This window comes from Phascolarctos cinereus, unplaced genomic scaffold (assembly GCF_003287225.1).
Source record: "Phascolarctos cinereus isolate Bilbo 61053 unplaced genomic scaffold, phaCin_HiC Scaffold_3;HRSCAF=262, whole genome shotgun sequence".
Classification (NCBI taxonomy): domain Eukaryota; kingdom Metazoa; phylum Chordata; class Mammalia; order Diprotodontia; family Phascolarctidae; genus Phascolarctos; species Phascolarctos cinereus.
In genome coordinates this window covers 195,078,807-195,092,018 of record NW_027555736.1, presented here as the reverse complement: position 1 = coordinate 195,092,018, position 13,212 = coordinate 195,078,807, and the positions used below count along the sequence as shown (strand labels likewise).

Below are 13,212 nucleotides of genomic sequence, written 5' to 3'. Positions count from 1 at the left end.
TGTGGTAATACATTGAATATAGGTGCCAAAGGAAAGTGAAGCATTGAAAAGATAATTACGTATATGACCTGAAAGGACAGGATAAGATGCTGATAGTGATGGGGAAAGAGGTTAAGTGGATTGAAAGGGAAAATGGAATGGGCATTGTGCCCTTCCCTGGGAATATTTAGTTTTAACCCCCATAGAGCTGGGTTGCCAATCTTCAGACTTTGCACAGCAATATGTCTTTGTGTAATCTTTTTGCCCTAATAATTTCAGTGAGTTTGTTAATATAGCAACTGATTTTTCAAGTATTTGGTGAATTGAAAATGATTTCACATACATTATTTCAGTTGTACTTCATGACAGCTCTCTAAAGTAGATTGCTGAGGCATTAACCATCTATCATTTGTATTTATTAAGTGTCTATTGTGTGCAAGAAAGTATACTAGGTATCTTGGGGCATTCTTAAGAGGATTGAGGAAATGATTGATTCAAGAGTTTCCTCTAATGATACAGATAGACAGATATACATCTATTATATCTGATTTTATGATTAGCTATTATTTCTGTAAGGCCCAGTTTATAACTTTGTTTATGGCATTTGCTTAAATTGAATTGAAATTTAAGAATTATTTTTTTGAAAAATCTGCAGTCTTTTGATATACCACACTCTCTCACAGTATACCTAGGGTGAGTATTGAAGAGAAGGTGGTCAACAGTTCTAAACCTTAGGGAACTAAAAAAGAAGGAAAGAAATCATGGATTGTCCACGAGGAATCATTGATTCCCTTAACAAGAGCTGTGGATTGGTAAGAATAGAAATTAGGACATTGAAATGTAGATATAGAGGAGTTGTACTGTGAGAAGAAAGGAAAGATAATATATTATCTGGGCTTACTAGTGTTAATTTTTTTTTTAACATTTTATTGCCACCTTCTTTTTTACATGTCATTTCCAAATATACTTTTGCATTCCAGTGAGCTCTTTCTTCTTAGAAAACAAAATAGTTGAATGAAACCAACCAATCTATTACTTTTGATGATCTCTGCAAATATAAAAATGGAGACAGCTCCTCCAAGGAGCCCATATAGTAGAATTGTGGCCAGGGAAGTTAATTTTGGTCTACAGCGTCAGAGAGTTAGCGTTTAGTGTATAGTATTATTGGTTTGATTACTGTTCCCACAGCAGGAGACAGCAGAAAAGGGAGGAGTAAGTGCCCAGCATCAGGCAGATAGCAAGATTGTCTGAGTGGACAACTTGTTGGAATGTGAAGGTGGTGCATGGCCAAGTGCCTTGAACATATAGTGGGCTAGTTTGCACTCAGTCAGCCAGTCAACTGGACTGCTTCTCAGTATATCAGTATATCAACCTATATAAATCTAAATTCATCACTCCTTCACTGAGAATAATACTTAAAAGGGATGTTAGAGACTCTTACAGGCTTAGAGAAATTACTTGACTTCTGCTGGGTCACACAGCTAGGAAGTGTCTGAAGCACTAAAGTATCTCAAGCCTCCTGAGGGGGAAAAAATCCCCCCAAAATGTGTCTGTGTCTGTCTGTCTGTCTTACAGTCTGCTCCAAGGAGGAGTAGATCAGCTTCTCCAGGAACTTAGGATGTGGAATATGGTTGTCCATATTGTGTCTCTAGTTCTGCTTTAGTCTTTATCAGTTCATACAAGTCTTCCCCTGTTTACCTGAATCTCTCACATTTTTATAGTAGACTTTTATGGTACTTCTATTACATTTATATACCGTAATTTGTTCAGCTGTTTCCTATCAGTGTTCATCCACTTGTTTCCAGCATTTCATTTCCCCAAAAAAAGGCTTGCTATAAATATTTTTGTGTTTATAGGGTTATTTTTTTCTTGATTTTGACCAATGTGGGGTATATATGCCCAGTAAGGATGTGTCTGGGTGAAAAAGGATGCACAGTCTAGTTACTCTTTTCACATAATTCCACATTTTTTTCCCTAATAGTGGGACTAAATTTATAGCTCCACTAACCGTGCATTAGTGTGTCTGTTTTTATACATCTCCTAGCATTAGTGAAACCTCCAGTTGTTTAATTTGCATTTCTCTTTTATAAGATACAGAGATAAACATGTTTCAGTTGCTTGGAGACCTCACCTGATTTAAACCTCATTAAAAACCTATGGGCTGTAATCAAAGCTAAAGTTAAAAAAAAAAAAGACTGTTCATCAGAGGTATTCCTAATATTTGATGTGATAAAATTGTGGTGTCATGTTAAGAATTAAAGAATATATGTCAGAATCTTGTCAGTTCAATGCCAAATTGTGCAAAATGAGTGATTAGAGAAAAAAGTACGTATTGCATGCTAAAGGTTTTTTAAAGATCTAAAAAGTTGTGGCATTTATTGTGTAAATCAGTAAATTAATTTATTTTGCTCTGCCCCGAGTAATTTACACATACCTATAAAATAAACAGTTAATATTGAACTGTTATTATACATGCCATTCTTCTCCTTTCACTTTTTAGGCCATCTTTGCAATAGAATCATAAAGCATGCTATAATATTAAGAGTTTCTGTAAATGTGAAGTTATTGTCATGGGAATAATCTCAAATAATAGTATAGTATAATTTGACTTAATCGTGAGCTGTTTTTTTATTTGGTTCTAGATATGTGCTAGATAATAACTGATATAAAAATTTCACAGAATATAACTATGGTGGTTTCCTAAAGTATAATTTTTAAAAATTTTTCTTTCTACTTTTTTTTAATCTATTGTAGGTATTGCATATTTTATACCTTTTACTTCCACTAGATGGGATCAATGTTCTACATAGAAACCAGTAGTTTGATACTACATTTCTAAGCAGATTTTGTTTTTAAAATCTGCTTAATATGTGTAGGTTATGCATATTATGATTGATTTAGAAAAGGGTGTTTTAAATTTTAAAATGCTAAGACATAGAAAAACAGCATAATCTAGTACAGGCAGTGGTAAATTTGGAATCCAGGTTTTATCAGTTAGTTATAACTTCTCTTCCTTGTTCTATAGAGTATCCTTTTGAAAAAATAATTAAATCATGCCTCTCTCACTTGATCAGACAAGTTCTAAGGAATTAAACTAGTAGTTACTAAGTTACTCAATCTGTTCAGGCAAGTGTGTCTCTTAAGTAATACCAAGGTTCTGATACTTACTCTTTTGGTGTGTTGGGCAGGCATGCAAGTGACTAGAGCCTTTCATGTCAAACAGAGAAAATGGAGAGCCAGGTGACAAGAAAGTTTCATCTTCCACACAGTTGCCAAAATAATTTCTGTAACCCGAATCTGACCATGTTGTTCCCTTGCTTAGAAGCGTTCAATGGCTTCCTTTTGCCTTTTGGGATGCAACACATACCCTCTCAGTTTGACATCTAAAGTCATATATAGTCTGTCTCCTTCCTAGCTTTATAGCAATTCTCTCTCTCTCTCTCTCTCTCTCTCTCTCTCTCTCTCTCTCTTCTCTCTCTCGAGAAGAGAGAGAGAGAGAGAGAGAGAGAGAGAGAGAATATATATATATATATATATTCAAATTTTTAAAATAATTTTTAAAAAATCAGTCATTGGTTCCATAAATTTCTATCACAAGAAACAAGTTCAAATTGTGCATGTAAGCTTTTTAAAAAACAATTATTTATTATCATTGTTATATAGAATATTTATAATAATAATTATAATCTTCCTGTAGTTTAGTATTTTAGTAATATTTATGGCATTTATATCAGACCATATGCTTTGTCCTAATATTTTGTTAAAAGGCATAAAAATACAAAAGTATTTTAAGACATGGGAGTTTGCTATGATAATTGCTTTTAGAAATATGTATGTATGCATACATACATACATATATATAGATAATAACTAAGTTTGAATTTTGTAAAATTTCCCAGTTGGTTAAGGAAAAAAACTGGGGCGTGTAGCATCCAACCTGACATGTATAACAGTACACAGTAATAAGGGGAGATTCCAGTGGATGGGGCTTCCAGATGCCAACACTCCTTTGGAATTTGCTTGTGATTGAATTAATGGCATTTCCCTTATTAATGGCATAATAATGAATTTGTCAGACAAAAGTGCAAATTCAGTAAGAATAACTCTCTAGTGAAATCATCAGTTTTTCAATCTGTGCCTTTTTCACATGGATTCATGCCCTTGTCCTGAGTATTACATTCCCCCACACACACGTATGTGTGTGCTCATCTAGCTATATCTTTTTGAAGTCTTTGAAACAAGGAGCATAGCTTACTCTGGTATCCCCAAAGTACATTTGGCCTTGGAAAAGGAAATCTCTATTTCCTGATTTCACCCTACGTTCTAACAGGGTCTTGATCTGTCCTTACCAATTCTTCTGCTTATACAATTTGCTCATGTGAAGGTCAATGACAGATGTGTTTTCTGGCTGACTTGTTATATTCCAATAGATTCTCTTATGACTTTGAATTCTGCATAAATGAACTTAATATTCAACAGGGTGGCAGCCATTCTTTCTTCAAAGTCACTACCACAGATAGCTAAAAGGACCTTTGGGTCACTGCGAAGGCAGAATGGAACAGAAGCTTTTGTGAACTGAGTTTTGAAAGAGTCTAAGTATACTGTGAAGTGCCATGAGGTAGGAATCTCTTCCAGACATGGGGGCAGCCTTTGCAAAATCAAAGAGACGGATTGACAGGGCAGGTGGGGAAGTGATGGGATGGTGGAATGTTGTGTAAGGAAAAGTAAGAAGGCAAATTACTGAGTCCGGAGCGTATGTGAAGTGAAGGAATGAATTCTCCTGTAAAGGCAGTTTGAAACCAGACTGAAGGGCTTTAAATACCAAATAGATTGTATTTGATCCTAGAGGTAGGAGGGAGCCACCACTTTCCTGTAAGGACTGTACTGGGGCTTGAGTACATACATATTTTGAAAGCCTTAGCTTTTAGCATAAAAAGAATTGACAGTTATATAAATTGTACTTTTACATCTTGTCTTCAGAATTCTGAAACCAGGGGAATGTGTGGGTTAGACAAATAAAATTTCAACTTAACTATCAATCTTTTTGTCATATCTGTATAGCTAATAATATGGTTACTATAAATAATTAACCGATCTAAAAAAGTTTCATTTTTGTTCAGAATCTTTTCTAGTGGTTAAAAGAGGTTTATAAAGTAAACACCTTTCTATTTCGTGGGATTGTCACTTATCATGTCATCCCTATCTCAAGGAAAAAATTTCGTTTAAATGACCTTTTAGATGGTACAGAGTTAATGAAATGTTCACAGAATTTATCAGCTTTGACATCTGTGTTTGGGATTGCTGCCACTGAAATATCATGAATCTTTTCACCTTTTTTTGTCTTTATCAGGAGGATTTTTAAAAAAATATATTTTCAGAGAGATATGAGGTAGCTAAAAGTAAGTTCATTTTACTTTTTTCAGGTCTTACTCTGTCACTTCCCTGTTCAGTCAGCTCTAATGGTTCCCTCTTGCTTGTAGAACCAAATATAAAATCTTCAGGTTTTTGAACTTTTATCCTTTTACTACTTTTCCAGTCTTCCTGTACTTTATCCCCTGTCCTCATTCCTATAACCCCCCCCATCCCTTCCCACACACATGCACTTTGAAAATCTCATACCCAGCAAAGCTAAGCATAATCCTGAAAGGGGGTGGGGGGAGAATGGATAGTTAATGAATTGTCAGACTTTCAGAATTTTGTTTAACCAAAAAAAAAGAGAGAGAGAAAGAAAGAAACTTGAACTTAATAGAAGATTTGACATATAAGAGCCAAGAGAAATATAAGGTATAAACCAAAGACTAATCATAAGGACTCAATAAGGACAGACTATTTACCTTTTTTATGAGGAAATGTGAAATATATGTATCTAAGATTGTTATTAGTAATTGAGTAGTTCATAAGAAAGATTGGGGTAGACCTGAGTATGATATAATTTTAAAAAGTAAAACTGTTTAGGAACAGCTAAAAAAAGTAATTATCTTATACAAATGAGGTACAAGAGGAAGAACTAGCACAGAGGAATTAGATGGGGGAGGGAGGCTGGTAGTTCTGGAGACCTACTTTCATCGGGAATGGGTTCAAGAGGGAACAATACATATATCCAGAAGACAAGAGTCTATCTAAAAGATAGAAGTCTTTTAAATTCAGAAAAAAATAAAAGGCTAAGGGGATAGGGACAGGGAGAGAATAAGGGAGGCATCTTTAGAAGGGAAGCTGAAGGAATAGGTTAAAGGGGGGGTATAGAAGGGTGTTTAGATTAATAGAAATGGGAGAATAAGGGAGGGATCCTGGTTGGAGAGGCGAGGTAGATTAGGTAATAGGGGGGCAAGGTAGTGGGTAGAAGTAAAGTAGAAGAGTCAAGAGTGATAAGAAATGAGATATGCACACACACAAAATAAACATCTGGAGTAGAATTTGTTAGGGAAAAAGGAGCAGGGGTGGTAGTTATGATCTGGGACAAAGTTAAGGCTAAAATAGAGTTAATCAAAAGAGAAAAACAGGGAAACTGTAAATGTGTCAACCATATTCATCAGCATTGTTTTTGACTATTTAAAACAGCTGGACAATATAAGTTTGAAATATTGCTGTGGTGTAGGAAATGATGAGTTGATGGACTTGGAAAAATATGAAAGACTTGGACTTATCCACCCTCAAAGAAACATATGATAGTATATTTTTGTATAGTATATTCTTACATAGATGTATGTGAATGTCTATGTCTATATATGAGTATGATTATAGATATGTAAGTATATGTATGTATAGTTTATGTATGTATGGGCATAATGTGTGTATATATGTCTATATGTGGGGGGGGGTGTATCTTCACATTTAATTGTAGCCTTGGGAGTGGGGGGAAGAAGCGAGGGGAAAGAACAAATGGAAAAGTGCACAGCAGAGAACAAAAGGAAACTTAGAAGGAAGCAAAGAAAAGATGGACAGCTGTCAACACAATGCATAATATTTATTATGTAGGCTTTCTTGAAATGGAAATTTATTGCTATGTATTTTGAGTCTTGCATTCTGCTGTGCACACAGCAATGCTTTTTTTTCTTTTCTTATTTTGTATTATTTTGATTCTAGTATTTAAGTTTGTTTCTTTTTTCTTTTCTTGTTTTGTATTTAAATTTAAAATAAAAAATTTTACGAAAAGAAGGGGGGGCTACAGTTGGCCAAATGAGAAAGAAAATACAAAAGGTAATTGAAGAAAACAATACCTTAAAACTTAGAATTGGGTAAGTGAAAGTTCATGACTATGAGACATCAAGAATCAATCAAACAAATTCAAAAGAAAGAAAAAAACAGAAGAAAATGTAAAATACCTCATGGGAAAAACAACTGACTGGAAAATAGATCCTGGAGAGACAATATCAGAATCATTGGACTACATGAAAGCCATTATCGAAAGGAGGATCGTGACAGCATCTTTCAAGAAATTATCAAGGAAAACTGCCCTGAAGTCCTGGAACCAGAGGGCAAAATAAGCATTAAAAGAATCCACCAATCACCTCAGGAAAGAGATCCCAAAATAAAAACTCCAAGGAACATGATAGCCAAATTTCAGAGCTATCAGGTCAATGAAAAAATACTGTAAGTGGCCAGAAAGAAACAATTCAAATATTGGGGAGTCACAATCAGGATTACACAGGACTTGGCCCTGCAACATTAAAGGATTAGAGGTCATGGGACATGATATTCTGGAAGGCAAAAAGTTCTTTCAATAAATAAATGGAAGTTTACTTAAATTATACTTAATCTATTATATAATATATGTAATAAAATATAAATTATATGAATTAGGTTAGACATGAAAAGAACACTCTATCTGAAAATACCATGTTTTTTGGAGCAGTCTAAAGCATTGGAGTTTTAGAATCCCTTTCACTGAAAACTGTTAAGAATAGACTTGGCAGCATTTCTGCGTGGGAAAGATAGTCTAATGTAGAAAGAGTTCTTGTCAGACAACCTAGGCTTGAGTCATAGCTTTGCTACTGGCTGCCTTTGTGACCTTGTATAATTCACTTAATCTCTTGAGTCTCAGTTTTCTAATCTATAAGGTGGGGATAATAATACTTTCATTACCTGCCTCAAAGTATTATTGTGAGGAACACACTTCATAAACCATAAAATACTTATAAATGATGTTTATACGAATCTCACTTTAGATGAAATCCTGATGGCATAGATCAGTGGTGCCAAAATTAAATAGATACACAGGATACCTACAAGTCACATATTGACTTAGAAAACCACATATTACTATTATGTTATATTGTATTTTTGTTTATTTTGTTAAATTTTTCCCAATTATATTTTAAGGCACTGAGTAGTATTATATGTGTTTGATACTTCTGGTCTTGGATGGTCTCCAACATCATCTTCCAGTTTAATTTACAAGTATCTATCAAGAGCACCTGTGCATTAGGGGCTAAGTTATGTGTTCATAATACAAAAATGGAATAGTCCTTGTAGCCAAGCACTACAATTTAATGATTCTCTATTTTTCTTCCAGCTGCCTATCTGATTATTCCCTTTTATGATTAGAATTTTATTAATTGCCTGAAAGTGTGTTCATTAAACAAGCATATTTTCCATTTATTTTCAGTAAGTTCGTGTACTGAAGTCACTGAAAGCTTCCCAGGGGCCACTCCAATTGCTGTACATTTCTAAACATTTTCTTCTAATGACAGTAATAATATTAAGCATTTATGTAACATTTTAAGGTTTGCAAAGCACTTTGCAGATCTTTCATTTTTGCCCTTACAGCCACTCTTAGGAAGTGAATAATAAATCTCAGAAAATTTTTTTAATTTATAGTGTATCTTTTCAGAGAAGTCTTTAATGAGTTGTATTTTCTCTCTGTCTTTTCTGAGTTGGGTGATCTTGGGAGAATGGCAAATGATAAACAACAACAAAAAATCTCCTTTTAGCCTCATGCTGAAACTATCCAGACTTCTTAACACTTCATAATGTAATTTGTTTGTACCTAGTGAACTGCCAACCTTTAATTTGTGGCGCCAGTGTCTTGGTGCACCAATGCCCACAATCTACTACAAGCCAGGAAAATCTGATTCATAATATGAAAAGATTTTAGGTGTTTCATCCTGTTAAAAACATTTCTGTTGGTGTATAATGTGTGTGAAGTTTCTGTTTTTCCAGTATTTGGGGTGATGGACAAAATGTTCCCAATTTCAATATTAAATATTACCTTTTCTGCCTTAATATGCAAATGACAGGTAAAAATTTGCTCTACATTTTGTATCTTAGGTATCCGATGTTTTGTTCTTTTTTTAAAATAATGTTTCTTAGAAGGTTTATATTTACCATATAGCTTTTTAGTTTTCAGTTGATTGTAATCTACATCAGAAAACAATATGCTGTTGAATTTTTTTTATTTTGCTAACCAAAAGGATTTATTTGGAATGAGCCTTGTCGCTACTTGTTTAATTTTTAGATTCAAAGCAGTATTTTCATCCTGTACTTGGTATCTTATTACAAATTCTACTTAATTAAGCTTTTATAGAAGTTTTAGCTTATTTTATCCAAAATCTTACCTTATGAAAGGATGCAGCCTCTAGAGCAGGTGTTTGTAACATGAGGTCCACAGACAGATTGTCAGTGGGTCTGGGACATTAGATGGGAGAAAAAGTTACATCTTTATTTTTGCTAATCTCAAATTGAAATGTAGCATTTCTTTCTATAAGAAATATAGATAAACGAAATTATTCCCAGAAAGGTTTTATCATTCTGCCAACAATTTAGCGGAAGTGGGAGGGGAGGGTGTTAATTAGAGGGTCTCTGAATATTCCTTTTCAGACATAACTTGAAAATTGTGCCCTATTGTGTTTTGCCTTGGTCAAAACCCTTTTTGAGTACTGTGTTCAGATCTGAGGACCGCAGGAAGGACTTGTGTAAGCTGGAGCACATCTAAAAAGAAGGGCAACCAGGATGGTGAAGCACCTTAAGTCCATGTCATATAAGGATCTGTTGATTGAAAGGCCTGGGAATGTTTAGCATGGAGAATAAAAGACTCAAGGGAAAGATGTTATAGTTCTCTTAGTGTATTTGAAAGATGAGGAGTTAGACTTGCTTTTTGGGGGCCCAATGTGTTGAACCAATGGCAGTGAGTGGAAGTTGCAATGAAGCTAATTTTGGCTTGTAGTAAGGGAAAGAATTTCCTAATAACTAGAGCTGTATTCTAAAATGGAATGGCATTAGGGGGTTTTTCCTCATTGGGTGTCTTCAAGCAGAGGCTGCTTCACTATTGTGTGTATATTTTTTCAGTATCAATTAGATTAGGTCTAAAATTTTTGAAAATTAGATCATCTAAAATTCTGTAACATACACACAAAACATAGACACCTTTCAGTGAAAGATAATATATGCTCCTTAAGAGCAGGGACTGTTGGGGGGCAGCTAGGTGGCACAGTGGATAGAGCACTGGAGGAAGTGCTTCAAGTCAGTAGGACCTGAGTTCAAATGCAGCCTCAGACAAAACACTTGACACTTACTAGCTTTGTGACCCTGGGCAAGTCACTTAACCCCAGTTGCCTTTAAAAAAAAAAAGAAAGAAAGAGCAGGGACTGTTTTTGTATTTGCACCTCTATCTTGTAATACAGTACCTTGCACATTACAGGCACTTAATATTCATTGAATTGAACAGTAATGAAATATATATTCCATTCTTTGTAGTTCCAGCCATTAAGTCCTACCCTCATTGTTCCCTCAGGCTTCTCTTTCCATTTTTGGTATATTTTCTCAAGCAACCCAGCTAAAGAAAATAATTATAATATAATTCAGAACCCTTTACAAGAAGGAATCTCAGTAATATGAATGGCAATTATCACTTATAATGGCTACTCTTTTCACTGCTAACAAGAGTTAAATTCCTCTCTTTGCTAGACTTGATGAAAACAGGAAGAAATTTACTTCTGCAAGCCTTTGATTTTAGGATTGATTGTTCATAGAGGTAGACATGTTATTTAAGAGATCATGAGCATTCTTTACCAGAAAAAGAGGCACAAAATAAGAAAATCTGACACTTGGGATCTCTTCGAGAAAGCAGTTTCCATATATGTTATTATGTAACTAGTACTGATGTGTGATATCATCACAGGCATATGTGGAATATGGTCTGGGAAAATCAGCCCAATCTGGGTGTGCTTTTCTGTTGGCTTGTATCCACTTTTTGCTGACACCTTTGTATCCATTACTGTGCACTACATCTATGTTGACAGTGCAGTATAATTGCTCATAATTAATTATCCTGAATAATCAAGAAAAAGCTGTCAGATTTATTATTGTTAAGGTAAAGAAAGAAAATACATTTTAAGAACATTGATCAAAAAGGATTTGAAAAGAAGTTGAACACTCTGCAGGTTAAAATGTCACCAGTGTAGAACACCAACATCTTCAACCATGCTAGATATCTGAGAACATTGCTGTATTATATGGAAGATGAAATAATGAAATGATATATTTTGTGGTTTGCATGTTCAGATAACAGTTTTTAAAATCAAGATTTCTGTTTTCCAGGATTTTCACTTAAATCGAGTTAATTTGGAAGAATCTTCAGGAGTAGAAAATTCTCCAGCTGGTGCTAGACCAAAGAGAAAAAACAAGAAGTCATATGATTTAACTGCAGTTGATAAGTTTTGGCAAAAACATAAAGGCAGGTAAGTAAGACAAATTATCAGATAGCAAAGGTGATAGATGCTTTGATGAATCATCCTCTTAAAAATTATGAAAAGATTCTAGTGGTTTATCTTTCGTTACAAAAGGTAGTAATAAGATTTTTTTTCTTTATAGTGCCATTTTTTCTTTGTTCCCAGTCTCAGGTCCTTTGGTCTCTTTTATGTAAGATCATTATTACATTAAATATAAATATGTTACCATCTTGTTCATAAATCTTTTGAATTTGGGAACTACCCCCTTCAAGAGTAGATATTGAAAAATTATGCTCTTTCCCAGTGCCACTTTTTCCTCATATAGAAATATAGATTTATAGCTGGGCTGAACCTTACACATCCACCCTTCTCATTTTATGAGTTAGGAACCTGTGGTCCAGAGAAATTAAGTGACTAACCTAAGGCCATACAGATATTAAGTATTAGAGTTAGGATTGAAACACAGGTCTTTCCGTTCCAAAACTTGTCACTTTTCTTTCATGGCAGCAGTTCTTCAGACTGCAAAGCTTGGAACCAAACCACTTATAAAAGTGGTGAGAAGAGTAAGTAAGAGAGGGCTTGAAACTTGACAGTAATTCCCTTTAAGTGTACATGTGTGAGCATGTGTATATGTGTGTGTGTGTGTGTGCGCGCGCGCGCGCGCATGTGTGATGTAATATATATGCATATTAGGTTATGAGGACACCTTGAAATTCAGGCACTTTGTATTATAACATCAGTATTTAGAGCTGAAAATAATTTTAAGCATCATCTAGTTGGTCCTAATGACTTTACTTTACAAATTAAGGAGACTAAATCCCAAAGTTGTTCAGGCAATAAACAGCAAAACTGTTTGTTTATTTATTTATTTAGATCTTGTTAAAATTCAGTTCTGTTTCCATTCCAGTATGCTGCTTGTAGTAAGTAACTGTAATATAAATATTAGATAATGATTTCTGGCAAAATTGTTCTGTAATTATTTTAAGGAACAAAAAAAAATATATATTTTTTTTAGTGAAAAAAATCGTGTTGGGTTTTTTTCACTCTGTAAACTTCACTCTTTAATAGTAACATTAGAAGCATATTTTGTTTTGGGATGTGGGATCTCTTAGCAATTCTGAAGTTATGTATCGTGTATATACGCATTTGATCTTCCTGTTCTCTTATAGCTCTGATTTGACTCACATTTATGTTGGAGGAGAAACAGTTTTCTGTAGAGTTCCCTCTTTGTCTCCTGTGATGGAAAATTTACTACTTCTCCCTCTTGAATGTTTTCTGTGTCCTCATATAATATGGGTTTATAGAATAAAATATATTTTGTACTTCCTAAATGTTTTATTATACATAAACTTTGCCCTGGCTTATATTTTTGTCCTTCACTTGGAGTGATGTTAAATCTCTAATATGCCTAAAATCTGTAATACGGTCAAGTTTTTTATCAGTTTCATTTTAAAAATCAAATTCTTTCAAAACATTTTAATCCATTTTCTTCCCTATAAACTAGAAAGGTATAACTTGTAATTCAAGAGAATCAAATTTTGCTAGTGAGGTAGTTTGTATAATTTTA

At 34.2% G+C, this 13,212-nt stretch overlaps 1 protein-coding gene across 5 annotated transcripts in view; it reads left to right on the top strand.

Moving 5' to 3' along the window:
* The window catches only part of SCFD1 (sec1 family domain containing 1), a 110,808-nt gene that overhangs the window by 41,635 nt on the left and 55,961 nt on the right, over positions 1-13,212 (top strand). For all 5 annotated transcript variants that reach the window (XM_021004259.2, XM_021004261.2, XM_021004262.2 and 2 more), the window contains one exon: positions 11,515-11,654. In XM_021004259.2, coding sequence (XP_020859918.1) covers positions 11,515-11,654 — 140 coding nt within the window. The remainder of the gene's footprint in view (positions 1-11,514; positions 11,655-13,212) is intronic.